At 36.2% G+C, this 14,636-nt stretch overlaps 1 protein-coding gene across 6 annotated transcripts in view; it reads right to left on the bottom strand.

Moving 5' to 3' along the window:
• INPP4B (inositol polyphosphate-4-phosphatase type II B) overlaps positions 1-14,636 on the bottom strand; it is a 1,027,382-nt gene that overhangs the window by 503,578 nt on the left and 509,168 nt on the right. For all 6 annotated transcript variants that reach the window (XM_007496289.3, XM_007496287.3, XM_056802732.1 and 3 more), the window contains exons 5-6: positions 5,586-5,811; positions 759-803 (exon numbers count right to left, since the gene is read on the bottom strand). In XM_007496289.3, coding sequence (XP_007496351.2) covers positions 759-803; positions 5,586-5,673 — 133 coding nt within the window. In that variant the 5' untranslated portion in view covers positions 5,674-5,811. The remainder of the gene's footprint in view (positions 1-758; positions 804-5,585; positions 5,812-14,636) is intronic.

Raw genomic sequence — 14,636 nt, forward strand, 5'->3', positions numbered from 1 at the left:
TGTGTCTTCCCTACATCAAACTTTAAGGTCCTTAAAGGCAGGAACTACCTCTATACCCAATGCCTAGCACAATTAATAAATGTTTAACAAATGTAATTGAATTAAAAAATATTTATGATCTACCAGTAGAATCCTTGCATATTCCAGCCATCACCCTCACTGAAATTCTATAGCCAAGACTAGATCATGTGTCAGTCTTACACTCAAGGTCTAGATGGGAGAGGGCAAGTGGAAGGGGAAAGAGACAGGATATTTGAACAAAACAATAGCCCATCCTCCAGCTTTAAAATGGAAATTTGAACCCCAGACTTCAATCCCCAGAAGTCCTTGGTACTTTCCAGAATTCCCTATAATCTCACCTGAGTTCCCACCTGGCAAGATCACAATTTGTATTTAAACTGGCTGTAACGCCTACTTCGGGGTCTCTCTTCCTCTACTCGGAGATTGCAACATGTAGTAAGTAGGCTGTGAATAGGCTAATCAGTCCTAGGCATGTAGTTGATTATTTTGTATCCTTGTATTGTATTCTAATAATCTTTAATAAACCTCATAAAATATGATACTTCTATTACTAGAAGTATATTTAACTGTTACACAGCCCAAAGTCTAAAGGATCATAACCAACAATGTCCCCAAACAGTGATATACAGAGTGAATGAAATATTCCCATCTACTTTAAGCAAACTATTCAAAGTATTAGAAATTGCTTGACATTTTGGATATAATTAGAAACAAAAATAAAAATAAAGTTTGCTTACCAAGGCTAAATTCCAGCTTGGTTTCACTTGCGCCCTTTTGAATACCTACAAATAAAGAATGTCAATAAGTTCATAAAAAAATTCTTGCTTTAAGTCCACTTTAATGCATATAATTATACAATAGCAGTAGTAGTAGTCATATTAGTTGTCGTCGTCATAGTAGTAGTAGCAGTACAGCAGCAGCAGTAGCAACTGACATTTATATAGAACTTTTAAGGTTTACAAACCTCAGTTTGATCCTCATGAAAACCCTGTATGGGAAATACTATTACTACATGCTTTGAAGAGATGAGGACAGTAAGGCAAACAGAAATTAAGGGACTTGTCAAGGGTTGCACAGCTAGTCTAAAGCAAGATTCAAATCCAAGTTTTCCTAACTCAGATTCTAAGTGTGCAATCCTATTTCATTTCTCCTCTAGCTCATCTTCATTTTTCTGACAAAGGATTTAAGGCCAGAGCTTTGGAGACAAGATGTAATACCACACCTTGTCATCATCCCCTATCCATCATGATCCTCCCAAGAACCATGCCACTTTAGATTTAGTAGTAAAAAAGACCTTTGAGACCTTCTACGAACAAACTAACATGCACTACCAATGATAATCATTTAGGGACAACCGAGATCAATATATTTAATAGTGAGAAGAGGTAGGAACCCAGAAGTGTCCATATCTACCTTTCCACTTGACAGACACTGCAAGCCATTGATAATTGGATTGGCCACATCTTTCAGCTCTGCCTGAAAATTCTAGGCAGAATTGAAAATGTAATTAAGCCTTCAGAAACCTAATATTTCATCAATGCTGCCTTTGCCAATACACATTTTAATTCTTTTTTTTTTAATTTAACAGATGATAATCCTTGTGAGTTGTAGCCAAGAATTTCATGACATAGTAGTTGACCATTTTGGCAATAAAGTTCTCCAATAGCAATGGCTAGTCTTTAGATTTCACTTCAAGGCTTCAAAGGTACTTTATAAATACTATCTCATTTTGTTTTTACAACAACCCTGGGTAGTAGGTGCTATTATTATCTTCACTTTGCAAATGATCAAACTGAGCCATAAAGCAGGTAAGTGGCACTCCCAAGGGTTACACAGTTGGTGTTTTTGGCTGGATTTGAATTCAAGTCTTTCTCTCTCTAGATCTAGAATATTATCCCCTATACCATCTAGATGTCTCTTTATATAAAGGAATTATTCCAATCACCTTGCATGGTTTTGTTGTTATTGTTTGTTTGTTTTGAATTGTTTTGTAAGCAATAAAATCTTTATTAGAAGATCCCATCTACTTCTTCCATGGGAATGAATTTTTATCTAACTTGTATATTATTTAGGAGGGAGTAGGAAAGTCTGAGTATTCATTATACATAATTGCCTTTAGACTTTAGAAATACTGGGTGACTTTTGGGTAAAGGCAATAAGTACATAGTATCATGTAAATATTGCTGAAATTGAGGTCAGGGAAACTGAATCAAAATTTAGGCTTCATCTTTTTTTAATCTGTATGACCTATGGTAATTCATTTAAAGCCTCTGGAGCTCAGTTTATCTGTATTTATCTATAAAATAAGAAGCCAGACTAGATGGACTCAAAGTCTTTTGAACCACTAAATCTAAAGTGCTATGTCTCTTGGAGAATAATGATGGTAACAGGGGATGACAAAGTTTTTAGTATTGAATCATGACTCTAAGACTGGGTTAAAAAGCCTTTTTAACTACCCATCATTTATGTGATGTGATCTTGGAAAGCCATTTATTCTATGCCTTAGTTTCTTCAGTTGTAAAACATAAGAGTTGAACTAAACTTCTAGAGTCCATAATGTATGTGATCAGTTACTGTTCCTTTAAAGAAGCAAAGATGGGGGCAGCTGGGTAGCTCAGTGTATTGAGAGCCAGGCTTAGGTTAAAATCTAGCTCTAGACACTTTCCAACTGTGTGACCCTGGGCAAGTCACTTAACCCTCATTGCCTAGCCCTTAATGCTCTTCTGCCTTGGAACCAATATAAAGAACTGATTCTAAGACAGAAGGTAAGGGTTTAAAAAAATTAAAAATAAAAATAAAGAAGTGAAGACAGAAATGGATAACTGAATTTATCCATCATGTTGGTTTCTCCAATGACCCCTCTTTTTTAAACTTCATTGGGAAAATAATCGTCCAAATATGGTCAGAAACATTTCTGTTATTTTAAAAACAATAATGACAAAATGCTATATGTAAAAGAAGTTAAAATTTTTCATGCTAATTTCCAGTAAAATTCTAATATACACAAGAAGAAACTAGAAATTCCAGTACAAGGTAGATTTGTGTGAACTCTGAATCTCCTGAATTTTTCCAAAGCTTATTATAAACTTCTGTAAGCTTCTTCTTCTCTAAGCTCTGACAATTCTTTTTCACAAAAATGAATCCAACCACTACTATGGATGATGTAAATTGAGTAGTTGGACATTCATTTGTCAGTGCCAAATTATGAGGCAATAGAAATCATCAGTAATAAGTTTAAAGAATAATATAATTCACACACTCAAAGAGTATAACCCAAGGCCCTGGTATCTTAAGTGGGAGGGAAACACTCTGTTCTCCAAAATATACTAATTAGTTGTGTAATACAGAACAATTCTGGGGCTCAGATGGTAAGCTGGGTCAAATCTCTAAGCCTTTCAGACCCTATTTATAGCTCCATGGTGCTGTATGCTGGGTTCCAGGTGAAGTCAAAAGGTTCAGATAGGGTCATATTTTGGATATTCTTAAATTAATTGCCTTTACAGTTTTAAAAAGAGGAAAACTGAAGGAAATGGAACTAAAGCAACAATGTACACACTACCTGTAACTACGTTATGTAAACATTAATCAGTTGCAAAACTCAGATCAAATACAATGGAGAATATTTGTATGAACCTGATAAAGTGAAGGCACACAGCTTTTCTTTCTTTTAATAAATGGTAAATTGTAAAAGGCTGGGGCTGGGCGAACTGTCAGTTATACATATTCTTTTAGGCCAGTAGTGTCAAATTCAAATAGAAATGGGGTTACTCAGCAACATATAAGCATCCTGGAGGGGGCATTTATTGTTTTATAAAATCACAAATTTGACATCATCTATGTTTTATTTATTTTAGGAAACATTACCCAATTATTTCTATTCTGGTTCTGGCACACTAGGGAGTACTAAGGGTCGCATTGGCCTGTATTTGACACTTTTGTTTGAAGCTATATTGTTTGGAGCCTTTATTAGCAATTTTGTCCACCCTACCCCTGGGCAAGTGGCATAAAATGTGCCCGGTATAAGCACCAAAAAATACCAGATTCTCAAATCAGAATCTCAAAATATTAATTAGGTTTTGGGGAGCAAAGAAACTTTGAAATTGTCCACCATGAGAGGCTACCATTTAGAAGGCAGGATGGGATAAAGCCATGAAGGAGGGCACTTTGGGGTGTGACCATGGCTGTGAGTGAGGCAGAGAGCTAACATACTATTTGGTATCTTCCTACTTTAATCATTCTTGCTAAGTGTTGATCTTAGCTGTCAGTAGTTGGCAAGAGAGAGTGTAAGAAATATCAAAGCTCTTTAAAAGTCAGTGCCCTGGGGTAAAGCACTAGTTACAACTCTAGTTTCCATCTACTACTTTGGGAACTGTAATCTGTGAGTGATTTGTATGTGTGGTTGTTTAGATTTGTCTACTACCTCAAAATAAACTTTATCAATAATATTTTTTCTATTATATTATATTCAGTGGTCAATAGATATTCACAAATTTCAACCGATTTGTGAACTCTCAGGAATGATGTCAAACTCTGCTCCCAAATCCCAATAAGTGAAAAACGAGATAAAATCATCCTGAAGTTTTATCTTGTGTCTCCAAAGTAGTAAAGATGATAAAATATAGAAGCAGTTGAAGCTAAAGGGGCTGTTGAAAAACAGGTACATTAATATACTTCAAGTTGAGTTATTAATTGATATAATGGGTTCTAGAGAGCAGCTGAAATCCAATGAATTGTAAAGACCAATCTCAATTTCAGATAGCTGATGGTGAAACATCTCTCTCTTTTAGAGTCTCTGTGAGGTCTACTTGAACATTTTCTTCATCATCTTCAATCATAAGGATTCAATGATAGGAGAAAATCAGTCTATTATAAAAACAAAAGATAGGAATAGACTTTTTAAAAGAAAAGAAAAAATCTGCTAACTTAAAAACAATAACATTTTGAAGGAGATGGAATAAGGGCTAACCCAGAGACAAACAAAAAGAAGGTATAGTATGAATCAGTTTGTTTCCTTTCTTTATTTTTCTCATTTGTGAAGGTAAAAAAACTTCATGAGATGATCCTATCCTAGCTAATTGGGGGTGGGAGGGTAGTTTTTCATCCAACTACTTGGATAGATGATTTTATCCTGAGGAAAGATGGAGAATTTGAAGATCTCCAGGAGGAGGATGTGAATATTATGAATCATAAGAAAAAGGACCCATGTCCTATATTTAGATTTTTAGTGGTGAGTGGTAGATTTGGGATGGTAGTTTCTTTTCTTTTTTATGACGCTGGTCTTTCCCTGTAGTCATTTTATCATGTTAGCTCTCACCATACATGAAAGCAGATAGTTAATTCAGAAGTTCCAGGTAATGTGCTTCCAATCTACCTTAATTGTATAAATGGTGGTGCCCATTTTTTTCATACCAGAAAATCAGAAACACAAAATCCTCTATCTATACAAAAGGTCACAGGCTAAATAATTCAATAATTTGACATTAAGCTAGTAATTTACTCTGCTTTTGACTGAATTCAGAAATTTCAATAGCAAAAGTAATAGTGAGGACTGTCAACATACTTACTTGTGAACTGGAGTTCTCCCATATCATTTGCTGGGGCTGATGGAAGAAAATGCTGCTCTTCTGGTGTTTTTTCCTCCTTGATTTCCATGCTTAACTTTTTCAGGGATTTATTTCAACTCCTTTAAATTTCCAAGTTTCACAGCCCAAGTGAAGGTGCTCAGTATTACCAATTAACAATGCTGTGGGTTCTGGGTACAGGTGTGGGACTCCTCAATGATGCTCTGCACTAAGAACAAAGTAACAGGCAGTCAGAATACCAGATACTTCAAAGCTTATCGCAGGGCATTCATAGGGTTGAATGCTGTAGATGGCAACTTCCCTATGAGCCTGTGTTCTCTATCACAGTGTCCCAACCCAGCAACCCAACATCCTTGCACAATCCAGTGCCTTTCACTGCTCATAGAATACGTGGCAATATTCAGTCTCTCTAGGTGCTCCCCAAGCAATTAACGTGTTGCGAAACTAGAGAGTAGAATTATCAAAACTGAAATGTGAAATCCTTTTCCTATAGCCCAGATCCTACAGCTCAGCAGGCAGCTCTCACGGCTGCTAACTTAAACATGAATTCGATTTAGCAGTAACCCCAGACAACAGCCTGACAAAGGGACCAGTGGGATTCACTAAGGTGAGTGTGTCTATCATTCCTTCTATTAAAACTGTCCTTTATGCTCAGGTTCTCCTCCATCCTCGCCAGAACACTGCTCAGTGATGTGCAGAGATAATTTACTGTGACACAGCTCCTCCATGAGGAACCAACAGGTTGTACATGGGAGTTTCTGACCTCCTTATTACCCCCGGGGTCAGGGACTGCTCTGTAGTCTAATTGTTTAATGATCAGGCTTCAGGGTTAGGAAGGCTTTCCATACACACACATATAGGCACATATGTGTACAGGTTTGCATTTGGATGCATCATTGCATCTATGTGTGTAGGAATGCACGTGTGTGTGTTTATATTTACAAGCCCTTAGATTATGTTTCTTGATAGCAAGGACTGTCCTTTGCTTCTTTTTGTTTACCCAGCCCTTAGCATAGAGTAAGTGCTTTAAAAATGTTTGACTGATGGCTATGTATAAAGCTGAAATTCTGGAGGACATACAAGTAGAAGCAAAATCTGATGTTTGAATAGTATTGGCAGAGGATAAAAAACGCCAGACATTTAAGATCTGATGACAAGGGAAGCCTCTTCTAGTTCTGAATTCATTCTGGCATTTAGCATAGTATACATAAACAGGAATGGACTAGGAAAAAAAAAATCAATGTTGCTTTAACAGAAGGTAGTAGTGGGATTGAAATACCCAAAAATCTTTAAATGTTCCCTCCCTCACTTTCCTTTTAACTTCATGAGTAGAAGTCCACCTTCAATTTCACTATTGATAGCCTTTCAATCATAACAAATCATCAGCCTCACTCCTCATTGTCCTTTAAAAGGAGTCCTTCATGTGGATTTGAATCATGATTTTTTAAAAAATTCACTTGGGACAAATTAAACCCAGAAAACACTTAAAACTTCAACCAACAATGTAATCGAGTTGTCGATCAATACAGGTTGGGAGTTCACCCAGGAATCATTTCTGAGGGAACAGGACAGTTCTTCCAGCAGCTAAAGAGAAGTCATGAACTGGAGTAGAAAAACAATGTTTGGAAATTAAGTTTATACTTTGGACACTTATTGCCTTTGAGAAGGGCAAGAAATAAAAATAATGAGAGACTTTCTCCCAAAAGCCTAAGGGAGGCCATGTGGGAATCAGAAGATAATAGGTGTGAGAGTCCCAGTTCTCATACTTAGAATCGGTAAGACTGGACTTCAGTTTCATCATGAGAAAAATTAGAAGTTTGGACTAGCACAGTATTCAATAGGCAATTAATAGATGTTTGCAGAATTGAACTCATTATTAACTAGGTCTAACCATCAAGGGTTTTGCTGGTATATTCCTTCAAGTAACAAATATTAAATATCTACTATGTATGAGACTTTGTGATAGTTATAAAGGACACAAAGACATGTTATACTGGCTTTGTAATCAAATAGTTTACAGTCCAAGGAGGAAAACATTTACACAGTTTTGCACAACAGATAATAGACAGAACTAAGAGAAATATAAGGGGGGGGGGGGAAAGAGGCCAATAAGGAGGGAGAGGTTGCTTTTTCTTTAAGGGATTAGCCTGTGCAGTGGAAAGATCATGGAATCGAGAGTCATAGGATTGGAATTTGAATCCTGGCTTTGCTACCTGAGAGAGATTGGTCAAACCACTTAATCTCTGAATCTGTTTCTTCATTTATAAAATGAGGGGTTGGACTAACTGACATCTGGGGTTCCTTCTATGTCTAGGTCTATGAACCTAAAGCTTGGTGGAAAAGGTAGAACCTCACAAAGGTAGCCTGGACAAAGGTAAGCACTACAGCAGAGAGAAATGAGGGCAATTCTTTCCAGGCACAGACGATAATGTGGGCAAGGATATAGAAAGGGAAGAGAACAGAAAGGGAACAGGAAACACAGAATAATCCATTTTGACTGCAATATAGTTAGGAGTGAACATTAAAAAGGAAGCTTGGAGCCATAGAGTAGAGAGATGCAAATGTCAGGACCAGTTTATATTTTATTCAGCAGTCCATGGAAAGTCACAGAAGGATTCTGAAGTGACATAATCTGAGCAGTGGATTAGGAAGATTATTCAGGTATGGAATGAAAGATAGCCTGGGCAGGGAGACAGTTTGAAGACAGGACAATTGAGGAGACTGAGAGGTAAAAAGAGATAAAACCCTGGACCTGGAGAGTTGCCATTGTAATTGAGAAAAAGGGGCAGATGCAAGAGATAGTGACAAGGGAAAGGAATTGGTTAGGTAGTTGGGGTGAGGGACAGGGAGAAGTCAAATATATATTCAATTTTATATAACTGTTGAGCTGATTCGCAGAACCTGGGGTTTAGAGTCAGAAAGGGTGAGATATGGAACATTGGAAGAGGACAGAAGACCATTATTTTCTCCACTGGAAAAAAAAAAAGCAGCTGGTCTAGTTTAACTCTAAGGTGCTTTCAGGATCTAACATCTTATGCTTTTGTGAGCTTTTACTGCATTCTTTGGACAGTGATGGAAACTTTGGAGTATATAAAAGATTGTACCTAACCTTAAGGTACATATGGGTTGATTGGGGGACTGGGAGAATAAAATAAGCATGATAATGGCTAATGCTTACATAACACTAAGATATGTAAAGCATTTTACATATGTAATTATCTGATTTGATTTTTACAGTATCCCTGTGGGCTAGATTTTATTATTATCTCTATTTTACAGATGAGAAAAGTGAGCATAAATTACTTGCCTAGGGTCACAGAGCTAGTGTCTTAGAAGAAATTCAAACCTAGAAATTCAAGTTGTTACTCCAAGTCTGCCCCTCTATCCAACTCAGCTATATTGCTTCTACAGCTAAAAAAGACTGCAATGAGAAAATAGTATATGATCACAAGAATTTTAGTTTTGTTTGGGAAAAAATTTTAAAGGAAGCAAGATCTTGAAAGTAAAATTCTAAATATTAGATCAGAGTTCAAAAATGTACTCATCTGACAACAGTCCTTTAAAAGCACTATTAAAATACCCAATCAGGAAACTGGGGGAAAGTAGGGTGATTATATTGCTCTTCGGGTTTAATCACTTTAATTAATTTTGATCTTCACGAGAAAGTAACTTCCTTGAGGGTAGTACTTTTTCCCCTTTCTTTACTATGTTCCATGTTGTATTTTACAGAGTAGATGTTTAATAAATGCTTGTTAGATAGGATTGTATTGGATCCCATTAGATTGGACAGACAGGATTACCAAAACATGAATGTCATCATTCTGTTTGTCTCCTAAGTGGTAGCAACATGAAATTGTAAAGTCATACATTTTTGAAGTGTTTATTAGTGCCAAGCACTTTTCTCTTACTTGACCTGACTCATGATAACCTTGCTAGATAGATATTGCCCCAATTTTGTAATCAAGGAAACTAAAGCAGAAAGGTTAAGTGGCTTGCCTAGGAACACAAACCATATTTGAATTCAGACCTTCCTAAATACTGGTTCAAGGCTCTATCCACTATATATCACCTAATTGCCTCACTGCTTTTAGGGAAAGAAAAGAAATCCATTATTTTCTATCTAGCATTCCTACAAATACATGACCATCGGTTATGAAATGAGTGGCAAATGAATATCTTTTCCCTGCTCCAAACTCTATATAACCTTGGATGTATACTATTTTGAATCCTACTTGATAAAGTGTTGTTGTTATTGGGGGGGCTAGAGGGGGTGGAAGTCAAAAGAAGCAGCCAGTGACCATGCAGAACTGTAAAAATGGCTGTGCTCCTATTTTCACAAATGTAACGAAACAACAAACCACCACTGCGTTCCAAAAGACATGATCTCTCCTCTGTAGAAGAGGATATTCAACGGCATAAAGCCAATGGCATAAAACCAAGAAAAAAGAGTTACTGCCTGGCATTCTTTAAAAAAACCGTTTCCTCATAGAACCTCCACAGCATGACTCCAGTGAATTGCAGGAAAAAACAAAATCCTTAAAGCCAACACTTGACATATTTACTGAAAGTTAAGGAACTATTCTCTGGCTTTGTTTTGATGTCATTTTGTGACTTCTCAGTAGGACAGCAAATCTTACAAATAAGTAAAAGAATTTACCAAACCAGAGAAATATATTTGCACCAACATTTCCTTCTCTTGTACAAACACCAAGTATACCTGGCATTCTGTAGTGCACGTCCATTAAAAATTGTGACTTAAAATCCTGGGTAGGGAAGATGAGGAGTGAATACAAGAACCCTGTAGTGTCCATCTTTTCCAAACACATCCAATGAATAAGATCTAGTCAATGCAGAACTAACAAACTCTGAAGTGGTCTACTAAATATAAAATCCAAAGAAAAATCATCTTAAATTTGGGCTGATTTTAAGGGAATTCCCTTTGCTTCTGCAAATATATATTTAGCCAGAAACAAAATGGCTTACATGAGAGGTAGAGCTTTTTTTTCCTGTCAAGAAATGTAAATTTATAGAAAAATTGAATCAATTTCTAAATAAATAGATTTGGAATTTTAAAAGAGACAGTTAAAATGCATACATGATATAGTCTTATCAATGCTCATGTTATATACCCTGTTACAATGATTAGCTAAGCTCTGCTTGGTTCTGTCCTCTGATTTTAGAGAGTTTATTTTAGATAAAAAGTTCTAAGTTCTATAACAAAAAATCTAAGTTACAAATTAGAAAAACTTTTATCTTAGGCAGAGACTGGGTTTCTACCTAACCTTACATAGATAATCCTTGACCTATTGGTGGTTAAGGAAAAATTCAATTTACTGGAAGCATTTGGGTAACAAAATGGCAGATTACAGTATAGGGTTTATGAGTGTCTACGATGGGCATTGGGAGGGGAAATCGGGGCAAAAATAGTAATTTTCTTAGGAGTTGCCTAGTCTGGGTGTTCTCTTAGAACCAATAATTTTCCTTGATGTCCTCAAACTCTGAAAGAGCTCAGTCCTCTCTTTAATACAAATTTCATTTTCTCTAATTTGATAAAGCTTCTCCCTTTATACAAATTGTTCAGGGGGTGGCTCATTCTTATACCATGGCTTTTATTGATTCAAAGAGGTGTACAGACCAGGTCATTCTGGGTTTCTGACTGATTGAATTAGTCAGAAAGTACTTTCACCTAGGCCAGGTACTTGAACTAAATGAATTTGTTTCAGTCCTTACATACTTTTAAGATAAAGAATAAGAAACAAAACTCAATCAAATACTTATAAAATATATTTAAGTTTTCTCATGGCTAATTAAGATAAAGAGAAAGAAAGGTGAGGAAGAAAGGGAAAAGAGGGAAGAGTTAGAGTGATATCAAATGAAGACAGAGTAAAGAGACATTTCAATCTTTGGGCCTTTGTGACTTCTTTGGATTAAGATTTGAATGATTTATTATTGTTCAGCAGTTTACAGTCACACTGTCCATGATCCCATTTTGGGTTTTCTTGGCAAAGATACCGGAGTGGTTTGCCATTTTCTTCTCCTATTTATTTTATAGATGAAGAAACTGAGAAAAACAAGATTAAATCATTCTTGGCCAAGGTCAAGTGTCCAAGGCTGAATTTGAACTCAGGAATATGAGTCTTGTAGACTTCAGATTCAGTACTCTATCTACTATGTCACCTAGCAGTCCACTTAAAAGATAATTTTTTTTTGCATTTTTGTGACTATTTTAATAGGAAGATAAACTTCTTACTACTCCGTACACAAGCCTTATGAATGAAGTCAAAACTGGATCTTACTCCAGGACAAACTACTTCCTGTCTCTTCTTTGGAGTATAGTTCTAAGGGATGGAATCAAGACATGTGATTTTTCATAACAGCCCCAACCTCACCAGGTTGGCTTTAAGATCTTCATTCACAAAAAGAAAGTTTTCATTTGATTTGTAACTCTATTCCAAAGAGGAATAAAACATTAAAAGTGTTTATAATCTTACTTGAGAAAAATAGCAATTGTCATAATATTAATTTAAACAGTCATCTCTGTTATTACAGATAGCAAACACACTATGATGTTGGGATTATTCAGTGTTGTTACTAAAAAATTATTAAAGTTGGGGCAACATGGTACAGTATACTAAGACTAGGCTTGGCGTTGAGAAGCCCTGAATTCTCATCATCAAACAGAAGAAGTTAAAAATAAACTATGAGACAAGTCATTTTGGAATTAATTGGATGAACTGGGCTGATTCGTTGGATGGCACAGTGGATCAAGTACTGGGTTAGTATAAGAACCTTCCTCTGGGACTTACTAGCTGCATGACCCTGAGCAAATCACTCAGATTCTCTAAGCCTCCATTTCCTCATCTGTAAATGAGGAGTTGTTTTCTTCCACCTCTAAGTCTATGATTCTGTGATAGTCTTGAAATTTATCCCTTTCCTCCTGTCTCTACCTATACAATTCAAATCTCAAAAGAAATAGGACTTCAAAATCCCCTTGGCTTTATTATACTATTCAAATGAATTAACTAAAAAGTCTTACCTTTCCTGACCCAGAGAGGGAGACTTAGAGTGACTGTTTCTAAGATCTCTCCATTAAAAGCAGATTTTCAAAACTGACAAAGCCCAGATCAGACTTTTCCTATCCCAGTGTGTTGGAGAAATTCCAAGATGCCAAATAATTTAAGGGAAATTGTAAGGGTTGGATTCCCAGAGGCAAGGCATGTGCAGGCAATTTCTGGGTATTGGCAAACACCTCGAGGAGACAGATAGGTTTAAGGAAGTGCTCCTTGTGATGAAAGATCCTAGGACATCACCCTGAGAAAAGGGTAGAAGAAAGACCATGAGACACCAAGCCCCTCTGCATGGAGACGTTAGGGCCTCCTGAGGTCACTTCTCAACAGATTGCTGCTATGAGTGAGGCCAAGAAAAAGGATGCAGGAATAGTGGCCCCTAGAGCAACTAACTTGGGGCAATGGGATGGGAGTGGACAGGGACAATTTCCTGTTTTAACAAATAATTCTTGACAACTAGGTACTATGTTCAGTCATTTTTATAACAGTACAGATGCTCTCAGTCCCTTGAAATTTCAGCATCCTGGAGGAAATTCCCAGGCACTCCATCCTAGTAATAACTTTGCAACCAGTAAAAAAAGATACCAGGGCTCATAATCTTGTTCTGAATTTGCAACATATAAATGACTCTTAGGAATATCATTATATAGACAGTTTTCCTAATTAAAAATAAAGACAGCCTAGCATAGTGGAAAGAACAGTAGACTTTAAGTTAGAATTATAAGGTCTGAATCTTGTTGCTGTCTCTTTCAAGTCAGGTGAACATAGATTAGCCTTGTCAGCCTCAACTTCCTCATCTGTAGAATAGGGATAACGATTCTTATTCAAAATTATTGTAAGAAAAGTGCTTTAGAGATTTTAAAGCACTATGGAAATTAAAGCTATTGTTATCATCTAGTGGCATAAGTCATCTTATTTTTGTTTTTAAACACTTACCTTCCATCAATACTATTTATTAGTTCTAAAGTAGAACTGCAATAAAGGCAAAGCAATGGGGACTAAGTGACTGGCCAATGGTCACACAAGTAGGAAGTATCTGAGGCCACATTTGAACTCAGGACCATTCATCTTCAGGCCTGGATCTCTATCCATTGAGCCAACTAATTGCTTCCCTTGTCTTTTTTTCTATTTAAATTTTCTTTTATGATAAATATAGACATCAACCCACAAAGAATGAGGCATCTAAGTGGCACAGTGATGGACCTGGACTCTAGAAAACCCAAATTCAACTCTTGCTTTCAGATACTTATCTGTGGTAAAACCCTGGCAATGTCACTTAACCTCTGAATGCCTCAGTTTCCTCACTTACAAAATAAGAATAATAATAGCACCTACCACTCAAGGTTGTTATGAAGATAAGATGAAATATTTGTAAAAAGCTTTGCAAATCTTAAAGCTGCTAAGAATTGTTATCATAAACACTCCAATACACAAAGAATAAGAGGTTTGCATAAGATATTGTAAATTTTCTTAATGTATAATTTTTAAAATTATATTAAATAAATTACAATAATAATAACAATTCCAAAAGCCTTGTTTGGGTGCCTTTCTGAACTTTTTATTTTCATTCCTTTATTTGTTAAAGTTTAAAGTTTTATTGATTTTCTTTTCTCTTCTCTTTTTTGATGTCTACCTTTTCTTTTTTTCTGTCACTACTTACCAACTTTAACTTATCTTCTCAAGAGGCAGTCTAAAAAGTGTTGAAACTCCCTAGCAAAACAACATTGCAGCTCCTGACACATTATCTGTTTATGAAGAACCTTTGTGTCAGGGAGAAACAAATTCTCTGCGATGGTTTTTACTTCCATATATCTCACTAGTACTCAAAGTCAACATGTCTAAAACTAAAATGATCTTTTCCCTCCAAACTCTTCCCCCTTTTATCTTCTCTTTTATCTGAGACACTATCATTCTTCACCCTTGTTGGAAACTTAGAATTTCATCTGATTTTACCCTCTCAAAAATC

The sequence above is a fragment of the Monodelphis domestica genome, chromosome 6, assembly GCF_027887165.1.
Source record: "Monodelphis domestica isolate mMonDom1 chromosome 6, mMonDom1.pri, whole genome shotgun sequence".
NCBI lineage: Eukaryota > Metazoa > Chordata > Mammalia > Didelphimorphia > Didelphidae > Monodelphis > Monodelphis domestica.